Genomic DNA, 27,840 nt, shown 5'->3' with positions numbered 1-27,840 from the left:
TGCTTACATAGCTACACACTGGGACACACTTTTGTGCACACACATTCAAGAATGCAATTACACACAAAAGGAGATGCTGAATTCAAGATAGTCACCAACACACACACACACACAATTCCTTCAGGAAACCCACACAGGGGGATACAAACATACACGCACACTCAAGGACAGACTTATGTGTGCACACAAGTACAGGGTAACTCAAACACTTACACACCCTGATGGGGGGGGGGGGGGGGAAGACACTGCTCTCACACACAGACCCCCTCTCTCTCTCACACACACCCACCCACCAATGTGGGGGACACTGCTCTCTCACACACACCCACCCACCAATGTGGGGGACACTGCTTTCACACACAGACCCCTCTCTCTCTCACACACACCCCTACCCACCGATGGGGGGGACACTGCTCACTCTCTCACATATACACAGACACACAGACACACAGACCAGGATAGGATAGGCTCTCAGTCTTTGCCATCTCCCCTACATTCACTACCTCTGTCTCACTGCCTTCTGGAACAATAGAGCCAAAAGGGCTCCTTTCACAAATGCTTTTCCACAGGCAGCAAATACTCCATCAGGCCATGGGAAACAAGGTGGTGACATTGCAGACTGAATCGAACCAGGCCAGGCTAGTGTTAGTGCTGACCAGGACTAACACAGGCAAGTCCACTCCCCATTAAGCACAAAGGACAGTCTCTTCCAAAAGCAGGTTTGTGACGAAGCAGTCAGGGATTTGTCAAGGAGGCAGCAGAGAGAAGCAGACAGTCCATAGGTGATGTGATTTAGGTAGTGAAGAGGTTCTGGATGGAGAGAGGCAGGAATGGTAGAGAAGGAATCGCGGTGAGTGGACAGCCAGAGGTATCACACACACATCCTCGCTTGGACTACAAGGTGGTCGCTGGCAGCATTAAGCCTGGCACAAAAACAAGAGCAAAAGAGAGAGAAAACACAAGAAAATACGTGAATAAAATCGACAAAAGCCCAGGAAAAAAAACATTCTCGCCAAAGAGGCAGCAGTGGGGGGTGGACAGAGAGAGCAAGGGTTGGGGGGGGGAGACAGGACAGAGAGAGCAAGGGTTAGGGGGAGACAGGACAGAGAGAGCAAGGGTTAGGGAGGGGGACAGGACAGAGAGAGCAAGGGTTAGGGGGAGACAGGACAGAGAGAGCAAGGGTTAGGGAGGGGTTCAGGACAGAGAGAGCAAGGGTTTTGGGGAGGGGACAGGACAGAGAGAGCAAGGGTTAGGGGAGAACAGGACAGAGAGAGCAAGGGTTAAGGGGGACAGGACAGAGAGAGCAAGGGTTAGGGAGGGGTACAGGACAGAGAGAGCAAGGGTTAGGGGGCGACAGGACAGAGAGAGCAAGGGTTGGGGGGGGGGGACAGGACAGAGAGAGCAAGGGTTAGGGGGCGACAGGACAGAGAGAGCAAGGGTTGGGGGGGGACAGGACAGAGAGAGCAAGGGTTAGGGGGCGACAGGACAGAGGGCAAGGGTTGGGGGGGGGGAACAGGACAGAGAGAGCAAGGGTTAGGGAGGGGGGACAGGACAGAGAGAGCAAGGGTTGGGGAGGGACAGAACAGACATGAGGAGTGTAAAAGGTGAATGGATCAAAAGGAGTGTGGATGAAGAGGAGGAAGGGGAGATGAAGAGATAGATAACGATCAAGAGACAGGGATAGCTGGGTGAGTGAGATAGAGAGTGAGGGGGAGGGAGACAGTTATGAGACAGGGCGAGAGAGACAGAGCGATGGGCTACAAAAAGATTTGCGTCCAGGTTCAGTGGGTCTTTATTTCCAAGGGAATGGTATATAAAATCCGCAAGGCTTTGTTAATACAGAACAAGGCACTAGTCAGAGTACAGCTGGAATACGGTGGACAGTGTTGGGCCCATTATCGCAGGAAAGATAGACCGAGATTGGAGACAGTCCGGAGAAAGTTCACTCAGCTGAGCCCATGGATGGAGAGACTGTCTGACAAGGAGAGGAGAGTAGGTTGGGCCTGAACTCTTTGGAGTTTAGAAGGACGAGAGGTGACCTTATTGGAATATACAAGGTTCTGAGGGGGCTTGACAGGGTCAATGCAGAGAGGTTGTTGGCCTTGTACGACTGTATGGACCCCAGAGTCAGAGGGCGCATATTTAAAACAGAGATGAGGATGAAGAGTTTCTTCTCTCTGAGGGAAGTAAATTTGCAAATGTTTATCAGCACAGAGGGCTGTAGAGCTAGGTCATTAAGTATGTCAAGGCTGAGATCGATGTTTAGTCAGGAACGGAATCAGGGGCAATGGGAAAAGGGCAGGAAAGTGGGCTTCAAGGTTATCAGATCAGCTGTGATCTCACGGAATGGTGGAACAGACTTGATGGGCCAAATGGCTGACTTCTGGTCCCAGAGAATGGGATAAGACACAGTGGTAAGGGTTACAAGAGAAACACCAGAAAGTCAAGGGGCAGGGGGGAAGAGACTGGGGTGAGACTGAGAAGGATGAGGGGAGCAGATGAATAGAATGGGTGGGGAGTGTAGGTGGTGCATGAGGGGGAATACTGGGTCAGAGTGAGTGGCTGCATGTGAGAGACAGTTCGAGAGTGAGTGAGTGAGTGTGTGAGAGAGAGAGAAAGAGAGTGAGAGAGTGAGTGAGAGAGAGACACACACACAGACAGACAGAGAGAGTGAGTGAGTGAGACACTCAAGAGAGTGGGTGTATGAGAGAGACAAGAGTCAAGATTAGAGTGGTGCTGGAAAAGCACAGGTCAGTCAGCATCCAAGCAGCAGGAAAATTGACATTTCGAGCAAAAGCCCTTTATCAGGATCTTCATTCCCGATGAAGGGCTTTTGCCTGATACGTGATTTTCCTGCTCCTCGGATGCTGCCTGATCTGCTGTGCTTTTCCAGCACCACTCTAATCTTGACTCTGATCGCTAGCATCTGCAGTCCTCACTTTTTGCTGGGTGAGAGAGAGGGTGAGAGAGAGGGTGAGAGAGAGGGTGAGAGAGAGGGTGAGAGAGAGGGTGAGAGAGAGGGTGAGAGAGAGGGTGAGAGAGAGGGTGAGAGAGAGGGTGAGAGAGAGGGTGAGAGAGAGAGTGTGTGTGTGTGTGTGTGTTTGTTTGTGTGTGAGACAGTCAGAGAGTGGGGTGTGAGAGAGACAGACAGAGTGTGAGTGGGTGTGAGAGACAGAGTGATTGGGTGCGTGTGTGTGAGAGAGACAGACAGAGTGAGTGGTTATGTGTGAGAGAGACAGAGTGAGTGGGTGTGTGAGACAGACAGTGGGAGTGAATCGGTGTGAAATAGAGACAGTGGGAGAATGAGTGAGTGCGTGTGTGAGAGAGGGAGAGAGAGAGAAAGAAAACATTGAGCAAAGCAAAGGCCGCTGTTCAATTAATGACTGCGCGCGCACACACAGAGACAGACTGACAGACACACACACACACACATTACAGGGACAGTACAAGTCATTCTCTCACACACAAATAATTAAGGTCACAAACACACCACCCCACACATCCCTTCCAACTCCCCTTACATCCACAGATACAAGACAACTCTCTCATACCTCAACACCCCTCCCCCCCCGGAGATGCCTGCCACACACACACACAGCCCCCCAGAGAGACGGTATAGTTCACACATACACCCAGACAAAAATGAATAATGAACAAAAATGATCTTTCCAAGCTGCCCCTGCCATTCAAGAAGATTATCTTTGTCTGATTTCAACCTCAACTTTACATTTGTGTATCCCCCCTGATAATCTTTCAACCCCTTGGTCACCAAGAATCAATCCAACTCCACCTTAAAAATATTGAAAAGACTTTTCCACTATGTTCTGAGGAAAAGAAGTCCAAAACCTTACAACTTTCAGAGCAGCAATATTTCCGCATCAGTCTGAAATCAGTGCCCCTTTCTCCTGACACTCTGTCCTCTGGCCCAGACCCTCCCATGAGGGGAACCATCCTCTCAGCATTGACTCTGTCAAACCCTGAACAATCCAATGTGTTTCAATGAGGTCACCTTTCATTCCTCTAAACTCCAGGGAGTAGAGTTCAAACCTGTTTAAGCCTTTGTTCATGAGACAATCTCTCCATCCCAGTGAACCTTCTCTGAACTGCCTCCAATGAAATGGTATCTTTCCTTAATAAGGGACACAGCTGCTGACAGTTCTCCAGATGTGCTCTCCCCAGCTCCCTGTACAGCTACAGTAAGGCTCCCCTACTCTTATACTCCAACTCCCAAGACTCAACATCCCATTAGCCCTTCCTGATTACCTGCTGTACCTGGGTGTTAGCTTTCTGCACATCCCCGCTCCACCCCCCCCCCAACCCAACCAACCCCCCAAACCTCCCCCCCCACCAAGTCCCTGTGTGTTCCAGTGTTCTGCAGTCCCTCTCCTTTTCAATAATACTGGTCTTCTGTTCTTCCTTCCAAAATGAACAAGTTCACATTTCCCACATTATACCCCATTTGCCAACTCTTGCCCACTTACTCAACCTATCAATATCTCAGTAAACTGTTTGTGTCCCCCCTCACAACCTGCTGTTCCACCTACTCATGTACTGTACCCAAGTGCTGGCCAGTCCATTCCCTCCCTCCCTTCTCCCAGTCATTAATACAGATTGTAAACAGTTGTGGTCCCAGCAGTGATCCCTGTGGAAGTGCAATGGTGACAGGTCACCAGCCTGAAAACGATCCCCTTATCCCCACTCGCTGTTTCCTGCCCATCAGCCAGTTCTCTATCCACACCAATACAGGTGCTCTTACACAGTGAGTTCACCTTTTGTGAGCTATCCCCGTCCACCACCTTGTGGAATTCTAAATACAGCACATTTACTGGGTCCCCACATGTTGAGACTTTCGAAATAAAACTCTGGTTAGTCAGACACGGCTTCCCTTTCACAAAGCCATGCTGACTCTGATTAGATTATGATTTTCCAAGTGATCTGCCACTACTTCATAAATAATTGATTCCAATACTTTTCAAACAGTAGATCAGCCTAATCGTTCCAAGCTTTTTGGCCCTCCCTCACTTTTTGCAAAGGGATGTGACATTGGCAGCTTCCAGTCTTAGCAGGTTTTGAGAAGATTTGTAGCTCAGGTTGAGGTTCTGGATGTAGGTTTGCTCACTGAGCTGGAAGGTTCATTTCCAGACGTTTCGCCTGGAGGCCCACTGAAGATCTTACCCAGTAGGGTGATGAAACATCTGGAAATGAACCGTCCAGCTCAGCGAGCAAACCTTCATCCAGCTTCCAGTCCTCTGGTAATTCTCCAGAATTGAAGGAATTTTGGACAATTACAACCAAGGTACCTATTATATCTGTTGCTAGCTCTTTTAGGATCTGAGAATTGAGCCATCAGGGCCAGGGGAGTTCCTTGTAGCACCATTAGTTTGTCTAACGCTACTTCTCTAGTGAAAGGGTTTGTCTTGCATTCACTGTTGCCTTCCTTAAACAGTGAGTAAAATTCAAACACATTACGGTCAGTACTAGCCCAAGGTCGCTTTCAGAACAGGGTCAGTAACTATTCATAGAACATAACAGCGCAGTACAGGCCCTTCGGCCCTCGATGTTGCACCGCCCTGTCATACCAATCTGAAGCCCATCTAACCTACAGTATTCCATGTATGTCCATATGCCTGTCCAATGACGACTTAAATGCACTTAAACTTGGCCAATCTACTACCGTTGCAGGCAAAGCATTCCATACCCCTACGACTCTCCGAGTAAAGAAACTCCCTCTGACATCTGTCTTATACCTATCTCCCCTCATTTTAAAGCTATGTCCCCTCATGTTTGCCGTCCCCATACTTGGAAAAAGGCTCTCCCTGTCCACCCTATCTAACCCTTTGATTATCTTGTACGTCTCTATTAAGTCACCTCTCAATCATCTTCTCTCTAACAAGAACAGCCTCAAGGCCCTCAGCCTTTCCTCATAAGACCTTCCCTCCATACCAGGCAACATCCTGGTAAATCTCCTCTGCACCCTTTCCAAAGCTTCCACATCCTTCTTATAATGCGGTGACCAGAACTGTACACAATACTCCAAGTGTGGCTGTACCAGTTTTGTACCGCTGCAGAATAACGTCTTGGTTCCAGAACTCAATCCCTCTATTAATAAAGGCCAAAACACTGTGTGCCTTCTTAACAACCCTGTCAATCTGGGTGGCAACTTTCAGGGATCTGTGTACATGGACACCGAGATCTCTCTGCTCATCTGCACTCCCAAGAATCTTACCATTAGCCCAGTACTTTGCATTCCGATTACTCCGTCCAAAGTGAATCACCTCACACTTGTCCACATTAAACTCCATTTGCCACCTCTCAGCCCAGCTCTGCATCCTATCTATGTCTCTCTGTAACCTACTACATCCTTCGTCACTATCCACAACTCCACCGACCTTAGTGTCGTCCGCAAATTTACTAACCCACCCTTCTACGCCCTCATCCAGGTCATTTATAAAAATGACGAACAGCAGTGGACCCAACACCGACTCTTGTGGTACGCCGCTAGTAACTAGACACCAAAATGAACATGTTCCATTAACTATAACCCTCTTTTTTTTTCAGCAAGCCAATTACTGATCCAAACTGCTATGTCTCCCACAATCCCATTCCTCCGCATTTTGTATAATAGCCTACTGTGGGGAATCTTATCGAACGCCTTGCTGAAATCCATATACACCACATCAACTGGCTTACTCTCATCTACCTGTTTGGTCACTTTGTCAAAAAACTCAATAAGATTCGTTAGGCACGACCTACCCTTCACAAAACCGTGCTGACTGTCCCTGGTCAGATTATTCTTTTCTAGATGGTTATAAACCCTATCTCTTATAACCTTTTCCAACACTTTATCAACAACTGCTCCAAACAAGGTTTAGGATAGCTCTGCTTACTGCCATAGCACACTGGTCTCAGAAACAGTCCCGAAAACATTCTTCCTCCAGATGACCTTTTCCATTCTCTCTGTCGATTAACATCCCCCATGATAATTGCTGGACCTTTTGGACAAGCTACCATTATTGCTTCCTTGATACAGTGTCCTACCACATGGTTACTGTTAAGAGGCCTGTACCCAACTCTCACAAGTGAGAGTTGCTTTTACTGTCCCTTATCTATACCCAGGCCTGCTTCTCTACCCTGGTTTCCTGAATTACTGTCACCCCTCTCTATCGTACTAACCTCCTCTTTAATTCCACCCTTTTCAAGCTTTCTTTCCTTCCAAAGTGTCATATATTCTTCAGTATTCATTTCCCAATCTAGGATATCCTGTTGCCACATTTCAGTAGTGGGGACAAGATCATAGTTATTTATCTCAAATGCAGCACGGTGGCTCAGTGGTTAGCACTGCCGCACCAGGGTCCCAGGTTCAATTCCAGCCTTGGGAGACTGTCAGTGTGGGGTTTACACATTCTCCCCATGTCTGCGTGGGTTTCCTCCCACAATCCAAAGATGTGCAGGTTAGTGAATTGGGTATGCTCAATTGCCCATAGTGTTAGGTGCATTAGTTAGAGGGAAATGAGTCTGGGTGGGTTACTCTTCGGAGGGTCGGTGTGGACTAGTTGGGCTGAAGGGCCTGTTTCCACACTGTAGGGAATCCAATCTGAAAAACATAGGTCTGCATCCTGTGCCTGATGTCCTGACCTTTTCGTTTTGGGACGGTTAGTCTTACCTGCTGGACCTTCGACCTGTATTTGCTGTCCCCTTCTGACATTGTCTGTTTATCATTTCCCATACTATTTCATTTTTCTCACCACTTCCTGAATTCGGGCCTTTGCCCCCAACATTAAGCTTGAACCCTGCTCTCTCTCCCTCCCTCATGATGTGGTTCATGAGAACAGAGTGCCAGCACAGTTCAGGTGTAGACCTTCCCCACAGTACAAATCCCACTCTCCCCAGTATCAGTGCCAGTGCCCCAAAAAATGAAACTCATTTTACCCACACCAGCTTTTTCAATCACACATTCACCTCTCTAATCTCATTCACCCTTTGCCAATTTGTACGTGGCTCAGTTACGAATCCAGAGATTCCTTTGAAGATCTGCTTCTTAATTTGGTGTCAACCTCCTTACACTGGAAACAACAAGCCATTCACTTTGTAGAATCTGAGATGAGCACGTCATTTGTAAAATTAGTTCAAAACTTTAGGGCTCAGTTCAAAGGAGACCCGACTGGGGTTAGTGCAAGTACAATGTGCTCTAAAGAAGGAGATTGTTCCCAACACTGGAAGAGATAGGTTACTGCAGTGAAAGAAAGAATGCAGTTTGAGAAATTTCCAGACCACGAAGGTTTGGTTACAATGCTGCAAATTATTCTAACAGTGAGAAAGTCCAAGCTCTCAGCTCCATACAGGAAAAATGCCTTAAAACTCAGTGATGGGATTGAGAAAGAAACATTCAGTCAAACTAACAATTAGACAACGAAGAAAAATGTCTCTGAATATTGACAAACTGTAAAAAGTGATGGGGTTGGGGAGTCAATGAGATTTTGTTTTGGAATCTTTTAAACTGTGTTATATAGAGATATTTTCATTTATTTGTATAATAAATTTAATTGTTAGAACAAAATCTGCAGCAGCCTGGTGTGATTACAGTTCAGTGAAAGTCCATTCTGTTAAAATAAAACAAACAAAATACTATTTGCCACGCCACATCTCGTATTGGGGCCAGATTTGTCCCATAAAAAGCACCAGCCAGGATTGTGACGACACAGAGACACACATCCCTGACAGGCCACGCACAGACCCTGCACAGGGCCTCCATGACTCCTTGCAGACATGGGCCGACCACAGACAGGACAACACACACACACAACCCCACAGGTTGCAAAAACACAATAACAAACAACAGTACAGCACAGGAAAAGTCCCTTCAGCCCACTAAGACTGCGCAAACACATGATAGCATTCTAAACTAACTTGTCTCTATGCAGTCCGTATCCTTCTGAAGGGCTTATGCCCGAAACGTCGATTCTCCTGCTCCTTTGATGCTGCTTGACCTGCTGCACTTTTCCAGCAACACATTTTTCAGCTCGTATCCTTTTATTCCCTGCCTGTTCACGTATATGTCAAGATGCCTCTGAAATGTTACTAATGTTACCACCACTGGCAGCCCATTCCAGGCACTTACCACTGTCTGGATATAAACCTGGTCTCTCACATCTTCTTTAAACTTCTCCCTTTGACCTTAAACCTGTGCCCCCTAATAATTGACCTTTCTATCCTGGGAAAACAACTCTGACTGCCCACTCTATCCATGTTTCTCATCATATCTCGTCCATGCCCACCAGATATCTGAAATTAATCCAGTCCCATGTGCCAGCACATGGCCCATATAGCCATCCAGATGTCTTTTAAATGCTGTAATTATACCAGCCTCCACCACTTCCTCTGACAGCTCATTACAAACACACACCACCCTGTGCATGAAAAAGTTACAGTTCAATCCCTTTTGAATCTTGCCCCCTCACCTTAAAGCTATGCCCTCCAGTTTGGACTCCTCTACCCCAGGCAAAATACCTTGGCAATTCACAGAAGTTTGAACACACATGCCAACAGGTTCAGGAACAGCTTCTTTCCTGCTGTTATTAGACCAATGAATGGACTCTAACTTCAAATAAGTGTTGATCCTGCTTCACACACCTCCTGTGCAGTGTAACCTGTAAGCCTCACTCTAAGTATCCTGTGATCTGTATGTCCTTGCTTACTATACTGCCAATACTGCTCGCAAACAAAGATTTTCACTATACTTAGGTACATGTGACTGCATTAAATCAAATCAATACCCAGGCTTGGGCTGACAAGTGACAACTAACATTCATGCCAGGCTATACCTCATCAACACAAAAATCTAACCACTGCCCCTTGACATTCAATGGTGTTCCCATTGCTGAATCCCTGATTATCAACATTCTGGGGCTGATAAGATGAAAACTGCAAATCAGAAACAAAGACAGAAGTTGCTGGAAAAGCTCAGCAGGTCCAGAAGCATCTGAGGAGAGAAATTACAGTTAATGTTTTAGGTTGTGTGACCCTTCCTCAGAACTGATGGTAGCTAGGGAAATGTTGGTTTACATGCAGAAGGTAGGGTGGGGGGAAGGGGGTAAGGAGTAAATGGATACAGAGCCCAAAGAGAGAGAATAGTTGGAAAAGCAAAGGAGTGGATAACGATCTAGGTAGGATGGAGAAAAGCTATTAATGGGGACTGTTAGTGAGGAACTATGGGTAAAAACAATGACTGCAGATGCTGGAAACCAGATTCTGGATTAGTGGTGCTGGAAGAGCACAGCAGTTCAGGCAGCATCCAAGGAGCTTCGAGATCGACGTTTCAGGCAAAAGCCCCAAGGGTGGGTGGTGTATAATAGCAGACCATGTGATAACAAGGCCTAATGTGTGGGATATTTGGGGTAAGGACATGGGAGAGCTCAAGCCCTGAAGGCCACAGGATCCCCAGGTTGTAAATGAAGTGCTGTCCTTCCAGCTTGTGCTGAGCTATGCTGGAACACTGCAGCAAGCCAGAGAGAGATAGAGAGAGCGAGAGAGATAGAGAGAGAGAGAGACAGCCAGAGAGACAGCCAGAGAGACAGCCAGAGAGACAGCCAGAGAGACAGCCAGAGAGACAGCCAGAGAGACAGAGAGAGAGACAGAGAGAGAGACAGAGAGAGAGACAGAGAGAGAGACAGAGAGAGAGACAGAGAGAGAGACAGAGAGAGAGACAGAGAGAGAGACAGAGAGAGAGACAGAGAGAGAGACAGAGAGAGAGACAGAGAGAGAGACAGAGAGAGAGACAGAGAGAGAGAGACAGAGAGAGAGAGACAGAGAGAGACAGAGAGAGAGAGAGACAGAGAGAGAGAGACAGAGAGAGGGAGAGAGGGAGAGAGAGAGAGAGAGAGAGAGAGACAGAGAGAGAGAGACAGAGAGAGAGACAGAGAGAGAGACAGAGAGAGAGAGACAGAGAGAGAGACAGAGAGAGAGACAGAGAGAGAGAGACAGAGAGAGAGAGAGAGACAGAGAGAGAGAGAGAGACAGAGAGAGAGAGAGAGACAGAGACAGAGACAGAGAGAGAGAGACAGAGAGAGAGAGAGACAGAGAGACAGAGAGACAGAGAGAGAGAGAGAGAGAGAGAGAGAGAGAGAGAGAGGGAGGGACAGAGAGACAGAAAAAGAGAGAGAGAGAGAGAGAGAGAGAGACAGAGAGAGAGAGAAAGATTGGCCAGGGAACAGGGGAGATGCTGAAAGCCCAGGGTCATTCTTTGCAGACAGAATGTAGGTGTCCTGCGAAGCTGTCACCCAGTCTGTACGTTGTTTTCCCAATGTCGAGACCATATTGGGAGCAGAGAGTGCAGGTAAAGCTTTTTGTCACCTGGAAGGTGTGTTTGGGCCCCTTGGATAGTGAGGAGGGATGAAGTATACATGCAGGCTGACAGGATGGTGCCATGGTGCTGTGGGGAGGTGTTAGGAGTGGAGTAAGAATGGACCAGTGTGTCCCAGATGGAATGGTCCCCGTGGAAAGCTGACAAGGAACGGGGAGGGGAATATGTGTCTGGTGGTGGCATCTCGCAGGAGGTGGCGGAAGTGGCAGGTAATGTCCCTCTGGATGTGGATGCTGATGGGATGGTAGGTAAGGACAAGGGGGACACTATCGCTGTTGTGGGAGGTAAGCAGGGGGTAAGGGCAGAGATACTGGAGATGGGTCAGACCCAGCTGAGGGCTCCATCAATCACAGTACAGGATAATCCTTGATCAAGGAAGAAACTGGACATTTCGGAGGCTCCTTGTCGAAGCTGACCTCACTGGAACAGATGCAACAGAGATGGAGGAACCGGGAGAATGGAATAGAGCCTTTCCAGGCAACTGGGTGTGAGGATGTATAGTCCAGGCAGCTGTGGGAGTCGGTGGGTTTATAGTGGATACTGGTGGCTAGACTATCCCCAGGAACGGAAACAGGGATGTCGAGGAAGGGGAGGGAGGAATCAGAGATGGACCAGGTGAAGGTGAGACAGGGATAGAAATTGGAAGCGAAATCGATTAAGTTTTCCAATTCCGGACAAGAGAGGGAAGCAGTACCGACAATATCATCGAGAGACCAGACAGTTGTGGGCTGGGGCCAGAATAGGACTGGAACAAGGAACATTCCACACATCCCACCTTTAGACAGGCAGAGCTGGGGCCCATGGCCACTCCTCTGAGCTGGGTAAATGACAGGAGTTAAAAGAGAAGTCACTCAGGGTGAGGGCGAGTTGCTCAATTGGGCTGGAAATTCTAGGTTTGCAAGCTCCAGCTGCTTCCTCTTTACCATGGATGTGTCTGTTACTATCCCTTTCCACATCCATTCCCCCACCAGAGTGGTCTCAGAACTCTCTGCTTCTTCCTGGAGCAAAAGCCTGAGCTGTTCCCCCCCCCTCCCCCCCTCCCTCCCCCCCCTCCCCCCCCCCCTCCCCCTCCTCCTCCCCCCCCCTCCTCCCCCTCCCCCTCCTCCCCCTCCCCCTCCTCCCCCTCCCCCTCCTCCCCCTCCCTCCCCCCCCCCGGCCTCCGCTGCTGGTCCGAGCTTATTCTTGTCACTCCAGGCGTTGAGCTCTTCCATCTCCCCTTGTTATCACAGTCTGCTATTACATACAGCCCATTATTCGTCACAAACAGTCTCCATTATAACTAGTCACCCTCCTAGCTGGATGGTTATCCACTCCTTCATCTGTCCTACCAGCATGGTCTCTCTTGGGGCTGTATTTCCACCTATTGTTAACTCTTTATTCCCTTCCTCCCCACCCGATCTTCAGTATTTTGTACAAACTAACCTTTCCATAGCTACCATCAGTTCTGAGGAAGGGTCACCCGATCCAAAATGTTAACTCCTGATTTCTCTCCACAGATGTGACCAGACCTACTGAGTTTTTCAAGTAATTTGTTTTTTTTCCCTTGTGTGAGGTCTTTGGACTGTGTGAGGAAACCGAAGCACCCAGACGAAACCTACGCAGACACCGGGAGAAAGTACAAACTCCACACAGACAGTCGCCAGAGGCTGGAATTGAACCTGGAACCCTGGGACCGTGAGGCAGTAGTGCTAACCACTGAGCCACCATGTGGTGCTGGAAAAGCACAGTAGGTCAGGCAGCATCAGAGCAGCAGGAGAATCGACATTTTGGCTTAAGCCCTTCATCAGGAATGATTGCCTACAGCACATGGACTGCAGCAGTTCAAGGAGGCAGCTCACCCCCACCTTCTCAAGGGGGGCAACTAGGGATGGACAATAAATGCTGGACCACATCCCATGAATTTGGGAAAAACATTGAGACACCAATGGCACAGGGAGTGTGGGGAGGTGTTGGTAGACCCTTGGGGAAAATGCACAGGAGTATCACTAATTTCACACCAACACAGGGTGGAGGGGGGTGCGGGGGGTGGAGGGGGGAGGTATAGAGACAGTAGGTGGAGGGTAATGCAGAGACAGCACAAGGTGTGGAGTTGGGAGACAGACATCAGAAATAGGAACAGGAGTAGGCCTTTGGCCTCCTGTGCCAACTCCACCATTTAGTATGGCCACGGCTGATCTGACATTCCTCACGTTCACTTTCCTGCCCTTTCCCCACAATCCTCGATTTCCCAAGTTTTCAAGAATCTCTCTCTTGCTCAGCCTCAAATGTACACTAGGATTTTGCCCCCACAGCTCTCTGTGACAAGGAGTTCCAAACAGACTCAACCCCCTGGAGATAAGAAATTCCTCCTCATCTCAGCATTAAATTGGTACCCCTTTCTCCTGACACTCTGCCCTCTGGGCCCAGATCCTCCCATGAGAGGAACCATCCTCTCAGCATTGTCCCTGTCAAGCCCTTTAAGAATCTGATACGTTTCGATGAGGTCCCCTCTCATTCCTTTACACTCCAGGGAGTAGAGTCCCAACCTGTTTAACCTTTACTCATGAGACACTCCCTCCATCCCAGGGACCATCCCAGTGAACCTTCTCTGAGCTGCCTCCAATGAAATGGTATCTTTCCTGAAATAAGGGACACAGCTGCTGACAGTGCTCCAGATGTGCTCTCCCCAGCTCCCTGTACAGTTACAGTAAGGCTCCCCCTACTCTGATACTCCAACCCCATCGAAATGATGTGATTACCTGCTGCACCTGTGTACATTACACAGCATTTGCCTCTTACATCATCTATTAATAGCTCTCTGTAAACTGTTTGTATCCCTCTTGTAACCTGCCTTCCCACCTGTTCTTGTGTCATTTGCAAACTTGGTGACAGTACATTCACCCCCGACCCCCAAGGGGTTGCATAAGACAGAGGCAGCAGCGTGGTTGGGCCATTGTGTCTTAAAGGGAAGTGGAATCAATAAAAACTGCGACATTAGTGAAGAGCTGGTCAGTTTGGTGATGCAGGGGCTTAGCTAGAAGGATGCCAGGTTGAGTGTGAAAGACCAGCAGGAAGAGCTTAGCCCTTGTAAACAGCAGGAGTTTGACCAGCTCCATCATCAGCGAGCGGTCCTGAGCTCTCAAATGTACTTCAGTACCTCTCCAGCCATCTCACTCTTGCTGTATTTTATTTTCCTGTCTCACTCAGCAAGCTGTCAGTCTGAAATGAAGATAAGCAGGCTCCATCAGCACCATACAGACTCTCAGTAACACGGAGCAGGGGGTGGGGGAAGGGGACCCTCACAAGCCTGCTTCGCTGAATGAAGGGAATATAATCTCTCATTCTCCCACAAACTCCGGCTAGGACTGGACGAGCCCCCAACTACCATCCACTCAGACAGCTCTCCCTGTGGCAGCAGCAGCAGCAACCTTGCCTCTGCACCAACTGGTTTGCTTTCTAACCCAGGGCAGGCAGGGATGCAGGAAGGCATGTGCCATGGCAATGCAGGATCAGTTGTGTTTCCATCTCCACCCTTACAAGGTTCCCGCGATGACTTCGCAGGGGCACGTGACAAAAAAAAACAACAGCCAACAGCAACCATCAGTGAATCGGACTCACCCCAGTCCACTCCACCGCCACGCTGACCTCCTCACCACCTTCCGAGCTACTCTCATACTTGACTGGGGGCCCAGCCGCACTGTCCCGGGACCTCCTGCGATCGGCAGGCTCACCGTCCTTCAGAATCTCCACCACCCTGCTCTGGTGAATGGGATCAATGCCCTGCCAGATCGGAGAGAGAAACCACAAGCAGGTCACAGTCAGGAATCAATGAGCAACACGGCAACAATTAATTTTGAATTGCAGGAATTAAAGACTGAAGACTTACAGTGGTAGGCTGCAGCTGGGCAGATGAAGCAAGGGCGGGGCCAGGGGGAGGATGGAAAAGAGAGAGAGAGACAGACAGACACACAAATTCAGGGTCAACAGACTCACTCCAGCTGTTAGCAAAGCAAATATAAGTTCATAAATATTCAGATATTTCCATAACTCAGTGCAAGTCAGAACTGGCAAGCAATTCTCAACATTTGAAATAAAGGAATTACCACAAAAACCACAAGTACTGCAGCATCCCAGACTGGTATAACCCTGGGATACAGTACTGGGGTGGGGACAGGTGTGTCACGGTATAACACTGGGGTACAGTACTGGGGTGGGGACAGGTCTGTCACGGTATAACACTGGGGTACAGTACTGGGGTGGGGACAGGTCTGTCACTGTATAACACTGGGGTACAGTACTGGGGTGGGGACAGGTCTGTCACTGTATAACACTGGGGTACAGTACTGGGGTGGGGACAGGTCTGTCACTGTATAACACAGGGATACAGTACTGGGGTGGGGACAGGTCTGTCACTGTATAACACTGGGGTACAGTACCGGTGGGGACAAGTCTGTCACTGTATAAAACTGGGGAGGGGACAGGTCTGTCACTGTATAACACTGGGATACGTTACTGGGGAGGGGACAGGTCTGTCGCTATATAACACTGGGGTACAGTACTGGGGTGGGGACAGGTCTGTCACTGTATTACCCTGGGGTACAGCACTGGGGTGGGGACTGGTGTGTCACTGTATAACACTGGGGTACAGTACTGGGGTGGGGACAGGTGTATCACTGTATAACACTGGGGTACAGTACTGGGGTGGGGACAGGTGTATCACTGTATAACACTGGGGTACAGTACTGGTGGGGACACATCTGTCACTGTATAACACTGGGGTACAGTACTGGGGTGGGGACAGGTGTGTCACTGTATAACACTGGGGTACAGTGGAAGGACTGCACAAAACACTTCATAGGACAAACAGGAAGACAGCTAACGATCCGCATTCCATGAACACCAACTAGCCACGAAACGACACGACCAGCTATCCTTAGTAACCACACACGCAGATGACAAGCAATATGAGTTCGACTGGGACAACACTACTATTACAGGACAAGCCAAACAGAGAACAGCCAGGGAATTCCTAGAGGCATAGCACTCATCCACAGATTCTATCAATAAGCACATCGACCTGGACCCAATATACCGGCCACTGCAGTGGACAGCTGGAACTGACAACTGGAAGCAGCAGAGACAAACCAGTATAAATGCCGGAGGAAACATCACAGAAGCGCTTCACAGGAGGCTCCCAAGCACTGAGGATGTCACCTAGACAGGGGACGAAACGTCTACAACACAAATTCCCAGCTCGGCGAACAGAACCACAACAACGAGCACCCGAGCTACAAATCCTCTCTCAAACTTTGAACTGGGGTGGGGACAGGTCTGTCACTGTATCACACTGGGGTACAGTACTGGTGGGGACAGGTCTGTCGTGGTATAATACTGGGATAGAGTACTGGGGTGGGGACAGGTCTGTCACTGTATAGCACTGGGATACAGTACTGGGGTGGGGACAGGTCTGTCACTGTATAACACTGGGGTACAGTACTGGGGTGGGGACAGGTCTGTCACTGTATAACACTGGGGTACAGTACTGGGGTGGGGACAGGTCTGTCGTGGTATAACACTGGGGTACAGTACTGGTGTGGTTATATCTAACAGTGAAACATGTGAATTACCTGTTTGCGGGATCGGGTGGCACATTCCTCAAGGGTTTCAGCAGCTTCCAGCTTCCCCTGTCGTCTGTACAATGCTCCCAGATTTCTCAGTGTGGTGTTGACTGTAGGACTGAGATGAAGAGTTAAGTTTTATTCAGCAGGCTGGTATTACCTCCTTACTTCAGAATATTTTTATCTCATTAGAAGCAGGTTAGCTCAGGGCTCTGAAATAACACCACATCAGTTAATTTTACACCCTTTATCCCAATTCCCCAGATCAGTCTTCAGATTTAATGACATGAATTTCAGTTCAGTGATTGATTTAGACCCACACCTCTTTCCGTAGCCGAAAGCCAAGTTCAGTCACATTATTATGACTCCTACCAAACAGTGATCTCACTATTCGAATGCCAGGCCCAGAAGGCCCCTCCCAAACCCAAATACCAGCCTTCACTGCCAGGCCCAGGACGCCCTGCCAAACCCACCCCCCGTCACTGCTGGGCCCAGGATGCCCTGCCAAACCCACCCCCCGTCACTGCTGGGCCCAGGACGCCCTGCCAAACCCACCCCCCGTCACTGCTGGGCCCAGGATGCCCTCCCCCACCCAGCCCCCGTCACTGCCGGGTCCAGGACGCCCTCCCCCACCCAGCCCCAGTCACTGCCGGGCCTAGAACATCTTCCCACCCTCCCCACCCCCCAGTCACCACTGGGCCCAGAACGCTCCCCCGCCTCCCCCCCCTACCATCTCCGTCACTGCCAGGCCCAGAACGCTCCGACCCCCACCCCACCCCACCCCACCCCCCATCACTGCCAGGGCCAGAAAGCTCCCCCCCCACCCCCATGTAAAATACAACCACAGTTTCAAAGAATTGTACATGACAGACCAACTGACCCACCGTGTCTACTCCAGCCCATCAGAGACACACCCAGCCAGTCTCCATTACCATCCACCTTCACCCCTTTCAAGTATATCCAGCTCTCTTTGAAACCTCCAATGGAATCCCCCTCCACCACTCACCCAGGCAACACATTCCAAATCCTAACAACTCTCTATCTCACTCCTCGCCACTTGCTAACAGTCTTGCAATAGTGCCACCTAGTTAACCTCTGTACTTTGTTAAACTTGTTCATAATCTTGAACACCTCAGTTAGGCACCTCGTATTCTATTCTGCTCCAAGGACAATTAGCCCAATCTCTCTAATCTGTCCTTATCTCTGAAATCCTTCATTTCTGGGATCATTCCAGTAAATCCCCTTTGAACTCTCTCCAGGCCTTTAACATCCTTCCTGAGCTAAGGGGACCACAATACACCAAAAGTGCTATGAGCAATGATGTGCAGAGATGCAGTATCACTTCCTTGCTTTTATATTCTATGCGTCAATTTATAAACCCAATGATCCCATCAGCCTTCCCAACAACTCTTTCAGCTTGCCTGGCCACCTTCACCAGAATCATGGACATGATCCCTGCGGTCCCTCTGCTCCTGTGGTGTCATTGAGCCGATATTATCTCTCCATGTTCCTTCTACCAGCATACCTCTTATTTCTCTGAATTGGCATTCATCTACCAGGTGTCTACCCATTTAGTCAACTTGTCAATGTCACTCTGAAGTTACTCAGTGTCATCATCACGATTCACTTTTCTCCCTAGTTTAGTAACATCTGCAAATGGAGAGATTTTGCACTCAACTCCCATCTCCAAATTGTTTATATAAATCAGAAAAAACAGGGGGCCCAGCATTGATCCCTGGGGAACACATCTGTCAACTCAATCCTATGGGCTGGGTGCTGGTAGGTGGGACTTGATGGAGTTGCGATATTTGGTCAGCGTTAATTAAATAGGTAGAGCTGGCTGGACAGGTGATGTGCTGTAGCTGTATGATGTGGGAGCTGGCTGATCCCATTGTGAATGGCAGTGACCACATCTGCAGCAAATGTTGGTTGCTGGACTAACTCCAGATCAGAATTGATGATCTGGAATCTGAGTTTCAAACACTGCAGCACATCCTGGAGGGGGAAAGAGTTACCTGGTCGCTTTGTTTCAGGAGGCAATCACACCTGGGAGATTTAGTAATTCACATTCAGTTAGTGATCAGGGACAACAGAGTGTGACTGTAAGTGAGGCAGGTAGGGGGAACCTGAGTTCAGGAGTGCAGGAGCCTCAGCCCCTGACCTTGTCCAACAGGTATGAGCTTCTTGCTCCCTGTATGGATGAGGGACAGGATGAGCCAGCTGACCACGGCACCACGGTGCAGAGGGCAATTCAAGAGGGGGGGGGGGGGGAGGAGGAGGAGAGTAAAAAGCCAAGTAGTTTTTATTGGGGATTCTATAATTAGGGGGATAGAGAGTATCCTTTGTGAGCCAGATCGGGAGTCCCGCAGGGTGTGTTGCCTGCCCAGTGCCAGCGTGCAGGACATCTTCGACCGGCTTGAAAGGATATTGGAGTGGGAGGGGGAGGATCCAGTTGTTGTGGCCCACGTTGGCACTAACAACATAGGTAAGGCTAGGAAGGAGGACCTATTTGGGGAGTATCAAGCATTAGGAAGGAAATTGAAGAACAGGTCCTCGAGGGTCATAATCGCTGGATTACTGCCCAAGCCACATGCTAATTGGCGAAGGGATAAGAAAATTAGGGAAGTAAATACGTGGCTATGAGATTGGTGTGGGAAAGAGGGATTCCATTTCTTGGGACTTTGGCATCAGTTTTGGAACTGGGGAGATCTGTACCGATGGGAACCGATCTGGAACCAGTGTTCTGGCGCAAAGGATAAATAGGATGGTCACTAGGACTTTAAACTTGTGAGTCGGGGGCAAGGGAATGGGAAAGGAACAGGGAGTATGGAGTGCAATGGAAAGATAAGCAGCAGATTGGCACATTGCGGGGTTTAAGTTCAAGGCAGACAAGGAATGAATCAAAAAGGAAGGATAACTTAGGACATCCTACTAGAGGTGATGGAAATCATGAGGATAAGAAAATTAGCATGAAGGTGCTTTTCCTGAATGCTCGAAGCATTCACAACAAAGTAGATGAATGAACAGCATATATCATCCCGCACGATTATGATGTGGTAGGCATCACAGAGAGGTGGTTGCAGGAGGTTCAGGACTGGCAGTTAAACCGAAGGATTTACAACTTAATGAAAAGACAGGGAGGTGGGCTGAGGGGGAAGGGTTGCCTTGTTAGTTAACAATGAAATTGAACCTATAGCACTGAATGATAGAGTCAGATGATGTGGAGTCTGTGTGGGTGGAGTTGAGGAACCACAAGGGCAAACAAACCCATAATGGGAGTTATGTACAGAACTCCCAGCAGTGGTCAGGACCAGGGGTGCAAAATGTACCAGGAAATAGATAGGGCCTATCAGTAAGGCAAGGTCACAGTGATCATGGGGGACTTCAATATGCAAATGGTCTGGATGACTAATGTTACCGGTGGATCCAAAGAAAGGGAATTCATGGAATGCTTTTTGGAACAGCTTGTGATGGAGCCCGCAAGGGAGCAGGCTATTCTGGACTTAGTGCTACGTAATGACCAAGACTTTATAAAAGATCTTAAAGTAAGGGAACACTTAGGAGGCAGTGATCATAATGCAGTAGAGTTTAGTCTGCAGTTTGAAAGAGAGAAGGCAAAATCGGATGTAATGGGGTTACAGTTAAATAAAGGTAATTGCAGGGAGAGGAACTAACGAAAATCGACTGGAAGCAGAGCCTAGCGGGGAAGACAGTAGAGCAACAATGGCAGGAATTTCTGGGTGTAATTGAGGACACAATACAGAGAAAAATCCCAAAGTAAAGGAAGATTATCCGGCGGGAGGTGAGGGGGCATTAGACAACCATGGCTGACAAAGGACCTCAGGAAATGTTTCACAGAAAAAGAGAGGATCTATAAAGTGGCCAAGAGCATTGGGAAATCAGAAGATTGGGAAGACTACCAGAAAAAACAGAGGATAACAAAGAGAGAAATAAGGAAGGAGAGGATCAAATATGAAGGTAAGCTGGATATAGGTTTGCTCACTGAGCTGGAAGGTTCATGTTCAGACATCTTGTCACTATACTAGGTAACATCTTCAGTGAGCCTCTGGATGAAGCACTGTTGATGATTCCTGTTTCTATTTATAGAAAGATGTTACCTAGTATGGTGACGAAATGTCTGAACGTGAACCTTCCAGCTCAGCGAGCAAACCTACAACCTCAACCTGAGCTACAAATCTCAAAACATGAAGGTAAGCTAGCCAGTAACATTAGAAATGACAGTAAAAGTTTCTTTCAACACATAAGAAACAAATAAGAGGCAAAAGTAGAGATTGAGCTGCTCCAAATTGATGCAGGAAGGCTAGTGATGGGAGATAAGGAAATAGCTGAAGAACTTAATAAATACTTTGTGTCAGTCTTCACAGTGGAAGACAGGAGTAATATCCCAATAATTAAGGAGAGTCAATGGGCAGAGTTGAGTATGGTAACCATTACAAAGGAGAAAGTGCTAGAAAAGCTAAAAGGTCTAAAAATTGATAAATCTCCTGGCCCGGATGGGTTACATCCTGGAGTTCTGAGGGAGGTGGCTGAAAAAGTAGCGGAGGCATTGGTTGTAATCTTTCAAAAATCACTGGAGTCAGGGAAAGTCCCAAATGATTGGAAAATTGCTGTTGTAAACCCCTTGTTCAAGAAAGGATCAAGTCAAAAGATGGAAATTATAGGCAGATTAGCCTAACCTCGGTTGTAGGTCAAATTCTAGAATCCATCATTAAGGATGAGATTTCTAAATTCTTGGAAGTGCAGGATTAGATTAAAACAACTCAGCATGGATTTACTAAGTGGAGGATGTGCCTGACAAACCTGTTAGAATTCTTTAAAGAGGTAACAAGTATGTTAGTCCAGGGAAACCCAGTGGATGTCATCTACCTAGACTTCCAAAAGGCCTTTGATAAGGTGCCACACAGGAGTCTGCTGAGTAAGGTGAGGGCCCACGGTGTTTGAGGTGAGCTACTGGGATGGATTGAGGATTGGCTGTCTGACAGAAGGCAGAGAATTGGGATAAAAGGTTCTTTTTCGGAGTGGCAGCTAGTGACAAGTGGTGTCCCACAGGGTTCAGTGCTGGGGCCACAGACGTTGACTTTATATATTAATGATCTGAATGAAGTGATGGGGGTATTCTGGCAAAGTTTGCTGATGATATGAAGTTAGGTGGACAGGCAGGTAGTTCTGAGGAGGTGGGGAGGCTGCAGAAAGATTTGGACACTTTAGGAGAGTGGTCCAAAAAATGGCTGATGAAATTCAATGCAAGGTCTTGCATTTTGGAAAAAAGAATACAAACATGGACTATTTTCTAAACGGTGAGAAAATTCATAAAGCCAAAGTACAAAGGGATCTGGGATCTGGGAGTGCTAGTCCAGATTCTCTAAAGGTTGACTTGCAGGTTGAGTCTATGGTTAAGAAAGCAAATGTAATGTTATCATTTATTTCAAGAGGGTTGGAATGTAAAAGCAACGATGTGCTCCTGAGACTTTATAAAGCTCTAGTTAGGCCCCATTTAGAATACTGTGTCCAGTTTTGGGCCCCACACCTCAGGAGGGACATACTGACACGGGAGCGTGTCCAGAGAAGATTCACACGGATGATCCCTGGAATGGTAGGCCGAACATACTAGGAATGGCTGAGGATCCTGGGATTGTATTCATGAGAATTTAGAAGTTTGAGGGGAGATCTAATACAAACTTACAAGATAATGCATGGCTTAGAAAGGGTGGATGTTGGGAAATTGTTTCCATCAGGCGGGGAGACTAGGACCCGTGGGCACAGCCTTAGAATTGGATGGGGTCAATTTCAAACGGAAATGAGGAGACATTTCTTCAGTCAGAGAGTGGTGGGCTTGTGGGATTCATACCATGGAGCGCAGTGGAGGCTGGGACGGTAAATATCTTCAAGGAAGAGATTGATAAACTCTTAATCTCGCAAGGAATTAAGGGATATGGGGAGAGAGCGGGTAAGTGGTGCTGAAATGCCCATCAGCCATGATTAAATGGTGGAGTGGACTCGATGGGCCAAATGGCCTTAATTTTGTATTTCTTATGGCCTTATGGCATGGACAAGTTGAACTGAAGGGTCTGTTTCCATGCTGTACATCTCTGTGACTCCAATCCGAGGAATGCCCATCTCTCCATACCCTCTGTTCCCTATCTCTTAGCCACCTTCTAATCCTTGCTGCCAAGGCCCCACCAATCCCTAATATTTTTCACTCGCTAACCAACCTGCCATTTGGCACTGTACAAAATACTTTCTTGAAAGTCCAAATATGCAACATCCACAGCACTACCCTCATCCACCGCTTGCGTTACCTCAAAGAACTCAGTTAAATTTGTCAGAAATGACCTGCCCTTGACAAAACCACGTTGACTTATTTTTCTCTAATTCTGTGTTCTGGCCTCTGCCCGTTTTCCCACTGTTGCTGTCTGGGTGACAGGTCTGGGTTATCCTTTGCCCCTTTTCTTAAACAATGGTGTCAGATTTGTAATCCTTTGGGAGTTATCCTGTGTTCAGAGGAGCCTGGAAAATTTCTGTCAACAGCTCTATGATTTGCCCTCTTACCTCAGTCAGTAATCCAGGCTGCATCCCATCTGGGCCCGGCGATTTCTGTACCTGGAAAGCTGCTAGCCTCCTCTTTATCTATCACTATACTGCTCAGTGGCTCAACATCTACAGTTTCAACTGGGCCATTGTCACCATCTTCTATTTTGGCAAAGACAGAGCAAAGTATTCATTTAGTACTGTCTGCCATATCCTTGGCTTCAGTGAGCAGTCTACCCTGCTTGTTCCCTATGGGCCCCACTCCATCCTTCACTAACCTTTGACGATTAATATGTCTGAAGAACATGTTACTGTTTATTTTAGTGCAGCCTACCGTCCTTTTCTCATGCTTCCTCCTAACCTTCCTCAGCCTCTCTCCTGAATTTGAGACACTTTCCCTGATTTCTGTTCCTATTATTATTCTGATAATGCTTTATTTGCCTCCTTTCTCTTCCTTATTTTCTCATCAATACCCTTAGCCATCCAGGTCCTCTTGCTTTTGTTTCTCAGGGTGATGTACCTCACTCTCACACCATTCTTCTCTCTTTTGAAAATCCCCATTCTCATATACGCTTTTATCCACCCGAATGTGTTTCCAATCAACCTACTCCAGGTCCACCAATAGACTCTGAAAATTGGCCCTTTTTCAGCCTGGGATCTTAATCCTTGATTAGCTTTCATCCTTTTCCAACTTAATATTGAACCATATTATATTATGATCACTATTTGCCCAAACACTTCTCCACTTGGCCTGCCTCATTTCCCAGGACCAGATCCAGCAGTCCCCTCCTTGGGTAGGCCCAGAAATGTACTGTTCCAGAACATTCTTCTGCACACATTACAGGAATGTCTCCCCTTTATTGTCTCCCCTTTCACGTCCACAGTATACCTTTTTCCCATCTATCCTGGGGGAGTTGAAATCTCATAACCTTACTTATCCTGCCAAGAAATGCTCTCTCCTACCTCCTCGCCGTTATTTGAAGGTCTATAATAAATACCCACCGAGATCATGACCCCCTTCCTGATTCTCACCTCCTACTGTATAGCTTCGAATTTGGGAGCTGAAATATTATGAACCTATTTCCCTGACTGCTGTTGGCAAGTTGATTTCTCCAATCAGCCACAATAATTGTTGGAGATTGATCACAAACACTTGGTGGCACTTTCTGAAGAGACCATTCCACAATATTAGATAGCCAGAACCTCTTCCCTCAAATAAATTCCTTCCTTGAATACTTCCTGTATAGCCATTAAATGAAGGTTTAGAGTATGAGAGTATGAAGCACTGTGGTTAAACAGCACACCCTCTTGCCCTGCCCTCCTTATCCCCACAGGGTGGCTCTGTTTACTGATTGGTCTTGGCTTACCTGTTAACTTTGCAAGCCTTGTACCAGCCACCATACTCTGCGTAGGGAGCACTGTCCTTGTGTTTGCCCTGTGACAGAACAAGAGCAATTCCAATGAGAAGCCATTATATTGGACTTCCCTCAATTCCCTATTCCTCATATAAACTTCATTAGCTTTTACACACACACTGATTTACCCAGCTTTACCTCACAATCTCTGTCCTCTGTGATGGTTAGGTTTTCTCTGCTTGGAATAGGTGAGGTGTTCTGCTCTGGTATCGTACAAGTTGCAGATTTCTTCAAATACCATGGGATGCTCCACAAATTGAGAATTTTAGATTTCCGATTACTCGATGTTTCTTCATTAGAGAGTGTGTGGATCAGGTAGGGCCCATGAGATGAGGGAACAGGCTCAAGGGGCTGCACAGACTCTGCCTGTTCCTGATGGTTCACATCTTCCTTCTTGGCCACTTGGGATTTTGTTAACTCAAGGGTCCTTTGTGACTGAGGATCTGGTATCTTACTCCTTACCTGCAGCCTTAGCTTGGTTGTGAAAGGTGGTGAGGTATTATGGCTAGACATCAATCCAGAAACTCATCTGATATTCTGGAGAGCCAGGTTTAAATTCCAGCATGGAACATGGTGGAATGTGAATTAAATTTTTAAAAAATCCATTGGAATTAAGAATCTACCAGTGTCCAGCGTCCGAAAAACCCATCTGGTTCACTAAAGTCCTTCAGGGAAGGAAACTGCTGTCATTCCCTGGTCTGGCCTACATGTGACACAGTAATGTGGTGACTCTCAACTGTTCTCTGAAATGACCTTGTAAGTCACTCTGTTGTATCAATTCCAATCAGCAAAGAAAGGAAATGGACCACCTGGCATTGACCTTGACAATGGAAATAGCAGAGACCACCCTGTCGACCCTGTAAAAGTTGTCCCACTAACATCTGGGGCTAGTGCCAACATTGGGAGAGCTGTCTCACAGACCAGCCAAGGAACGATCTGACATAGTTATATTCTCAGAACCATACCCGACAGGCAATGTCCCAGACACTACCACAACTATCCCTGGATATACCCTGTCCCACTGGCAGGACAGATCCAGCAGAGGGGACGGCACAGTGGGATACAGTCTCCATCGCTCCTGCTGTGAACACTGTCTCTCTCGCACTCTTGCAGGGGGGTGCAGTCAGGGAATGGGGGAAAGAGTGTGTGTTCCTGAGGGTCAAGGATTGGGAGTCTGTTGGATTTGGAGGGAGGGAATCTGGGAAGGAGGGAGAGAATAAGGGGGACAATGAGAGAGAGTCTGAGTGAAGCTTAGGCCGAGATGAGACAGGAGCACAGTGTCCTGACCTGTTTTATACAGTTGAGCTGATCACTGTCTGGGGGAGGGAATGAAAACCCCCATGGGGTGGGGATTGAAAACCAAGGGAGGGGTGATGATTCTACTCCTGCGAATGAATCATGCTGTGTATCTCCAGAGGTGGCTACAAACTCTGATAAAGATTCTTTATAACCAAGGGTGTGTGTGCACAGCCTCCATTTCCAACCCTTTCCCACTGCTGAGCAGCCTGGGACCTTGCCGTTATCAATAACTCTCTGCTCTTACTTTTTCAATAAGGGACCAGTTTTATTATGAAACAGTCACATGCTTGACACTTCTTAATTAGATAGGCAGGAGGCTGAAAGGACACAGCAAGCCAGGCAGCATCAGGAGCTGGAGAAGTAAATGTTTCGGGTGTAACTCTTCTTCAGGACTGGGGCTGGGTGTGGGGGGGGCGGGGGGAAGCTGCAGATAAAGGGGGTGGCGGGGGCAGGTTGGTGAGGTGGGGATGGGTGAAGACAGGTAGAGGGTATGACCTGCTTGGTCAGTGGGAGGGATGGATCCGGTTGATGGCAGGGAGGAGTGGAAGGGAGGGGGAGGGACTGGGAAGGGATTCGGGGATGGGGACGGAGGTGGCTTAAAGTTGGAAAACTCAATGTTGAGTCCTCCGGGTTGTAGGCTGACCAGATGGAAGATGAAGTTTTCTCCCTCCAAGTTGTGGTTTGGTTCGTTGTGGCAATGTAGGAGGCCAAGGAATGTTGGAAAAGGAGTGGGAAGGTGTGGGCCTGGCTCCGATGCTCGGTGAACCATTCCCTAAGTTACCGTTCAGTCTCCCCGATGTAGAGCAGGAGCATGTGATGCAGAAAACGAGGTTGGAGGAGAGGCAGGTGAACCTCTGTCCCGCCTGGAAGGGGGTGAGGGGGGTGGGGTACCAGCAGGTTTTGCATCTTTTCCGGTTGCAGGGGAAGGGACAGTGGGGGGGGAGTTGGTGGGGAGACTGGCACAAACTAAGGACTGGCAGAGGGAATGGTCCTTGAGGAAGGCTGAGATGGGTGGGGAGGGGAAAATGTTCTTGGTTATGGGGTCTAGTTGGAGTAGGTAGAAGTGTTAAAGGCTGATGCATAGACTGGGGTGGGATGGTAGGTGAGGACAAGGGGGAACTCTCTTCATTGTATTTGGAGGGGGTGTTCCAGCAGTGGAACAGAGGATGGTGGTGGTGTGGCAGAGAGCTGTCTGGATGACGGGGTTGGGGAGTGGGGTGAAAGCACGTGGTTCAAAATAGGTGGACATCTGGGATGCTTGGGAGTGGAATGCATCCTTGTCTGAGCAGACACTCTCTGACACTTCTTAATGGCCATTTTTAACAATGACTTAATGGTGAAATGACTAATTTATTGTTTTTCAATTTCTTGCCTGTAATTCATATTTAATATAGTTGTAAACCTAGGCTTTCGGAGATTTGGCCTTTGGGAACAAACAGGGGCAGCCTGTCCGTTCAGGGAGAGGTTTGCTAACACTGAGCTCCACAGTAGGGCTGACTCAATCCCAACAGTAACAGGAAGGAGATGGAGACAGTGTCACTCACCTTGCTGAGTTCTTCACGTTCCTCAGCATGCATCCAGATGGGTTTATTCTCACCTAGAAACAACCAGAATATGTCAG

General features: G+C 48.1%; 1 protein-coding gene across 2 annotated transcripts; it reads right to left on the bottom strand.

The window, feature by feature from the left end:
- Window positions 1-232: 232 nt before the first annotated feature.
- LOC140455297 (kinesin light chain 1-like) lies at window positions 233-27,840 on the bottom strand. 2 transcript variants are annotated; one of them, XM_072550050.1, is made up of 6 exons: window positions 27,764-27,840; window positions 24,873-24,940; window positions 16,966-17,074; window positions 15,225-15,239; window positions 14,957-15,118; window positions 233-923 (listed from the first exon to the last, which is right to left on the bottom strand). In XM_072550050.1, the coding sequence occupies exons 1-6, from the start codon at window positions 27,794-27,796 to the stop codon at window positions 918-920; spliced, it is 393 nt and encodes a 130-aa protein (XP_072406151.1). In that variant the 5' UTR covers window positions 27,797-27,840; the 3' UTR covers window positions 233-917. The 2 variants fall into 2 exon arrangements, with proteins under 2 accessions (XP_072406151.1, XP_072406162.1); XM_072550061.1 differs by lacking the exon at window positions 15,225-15,239 and having other exon boundaries at window positions 235-923.

This window comes from Chiloscyllium punctatum, chromosome 3, assembly GCF_047496795.1.
Source record: "Chiloscyllium punctatum isolate Juve2018m chromosome 3, sChiPun1.3, whole genome shotgun sequence".
NCBI lineage: Eukaryota > Metazoa > Chordata > Chondrichthyes > Orectolobiformes > Hemiscylliidae > Chiloscyllium > Chiloscyllium punctatum.
Note: the sequence above shows the minus strand (reverse complement) of the source record. Positions and strands in the feature narration are given on the sequence as shown.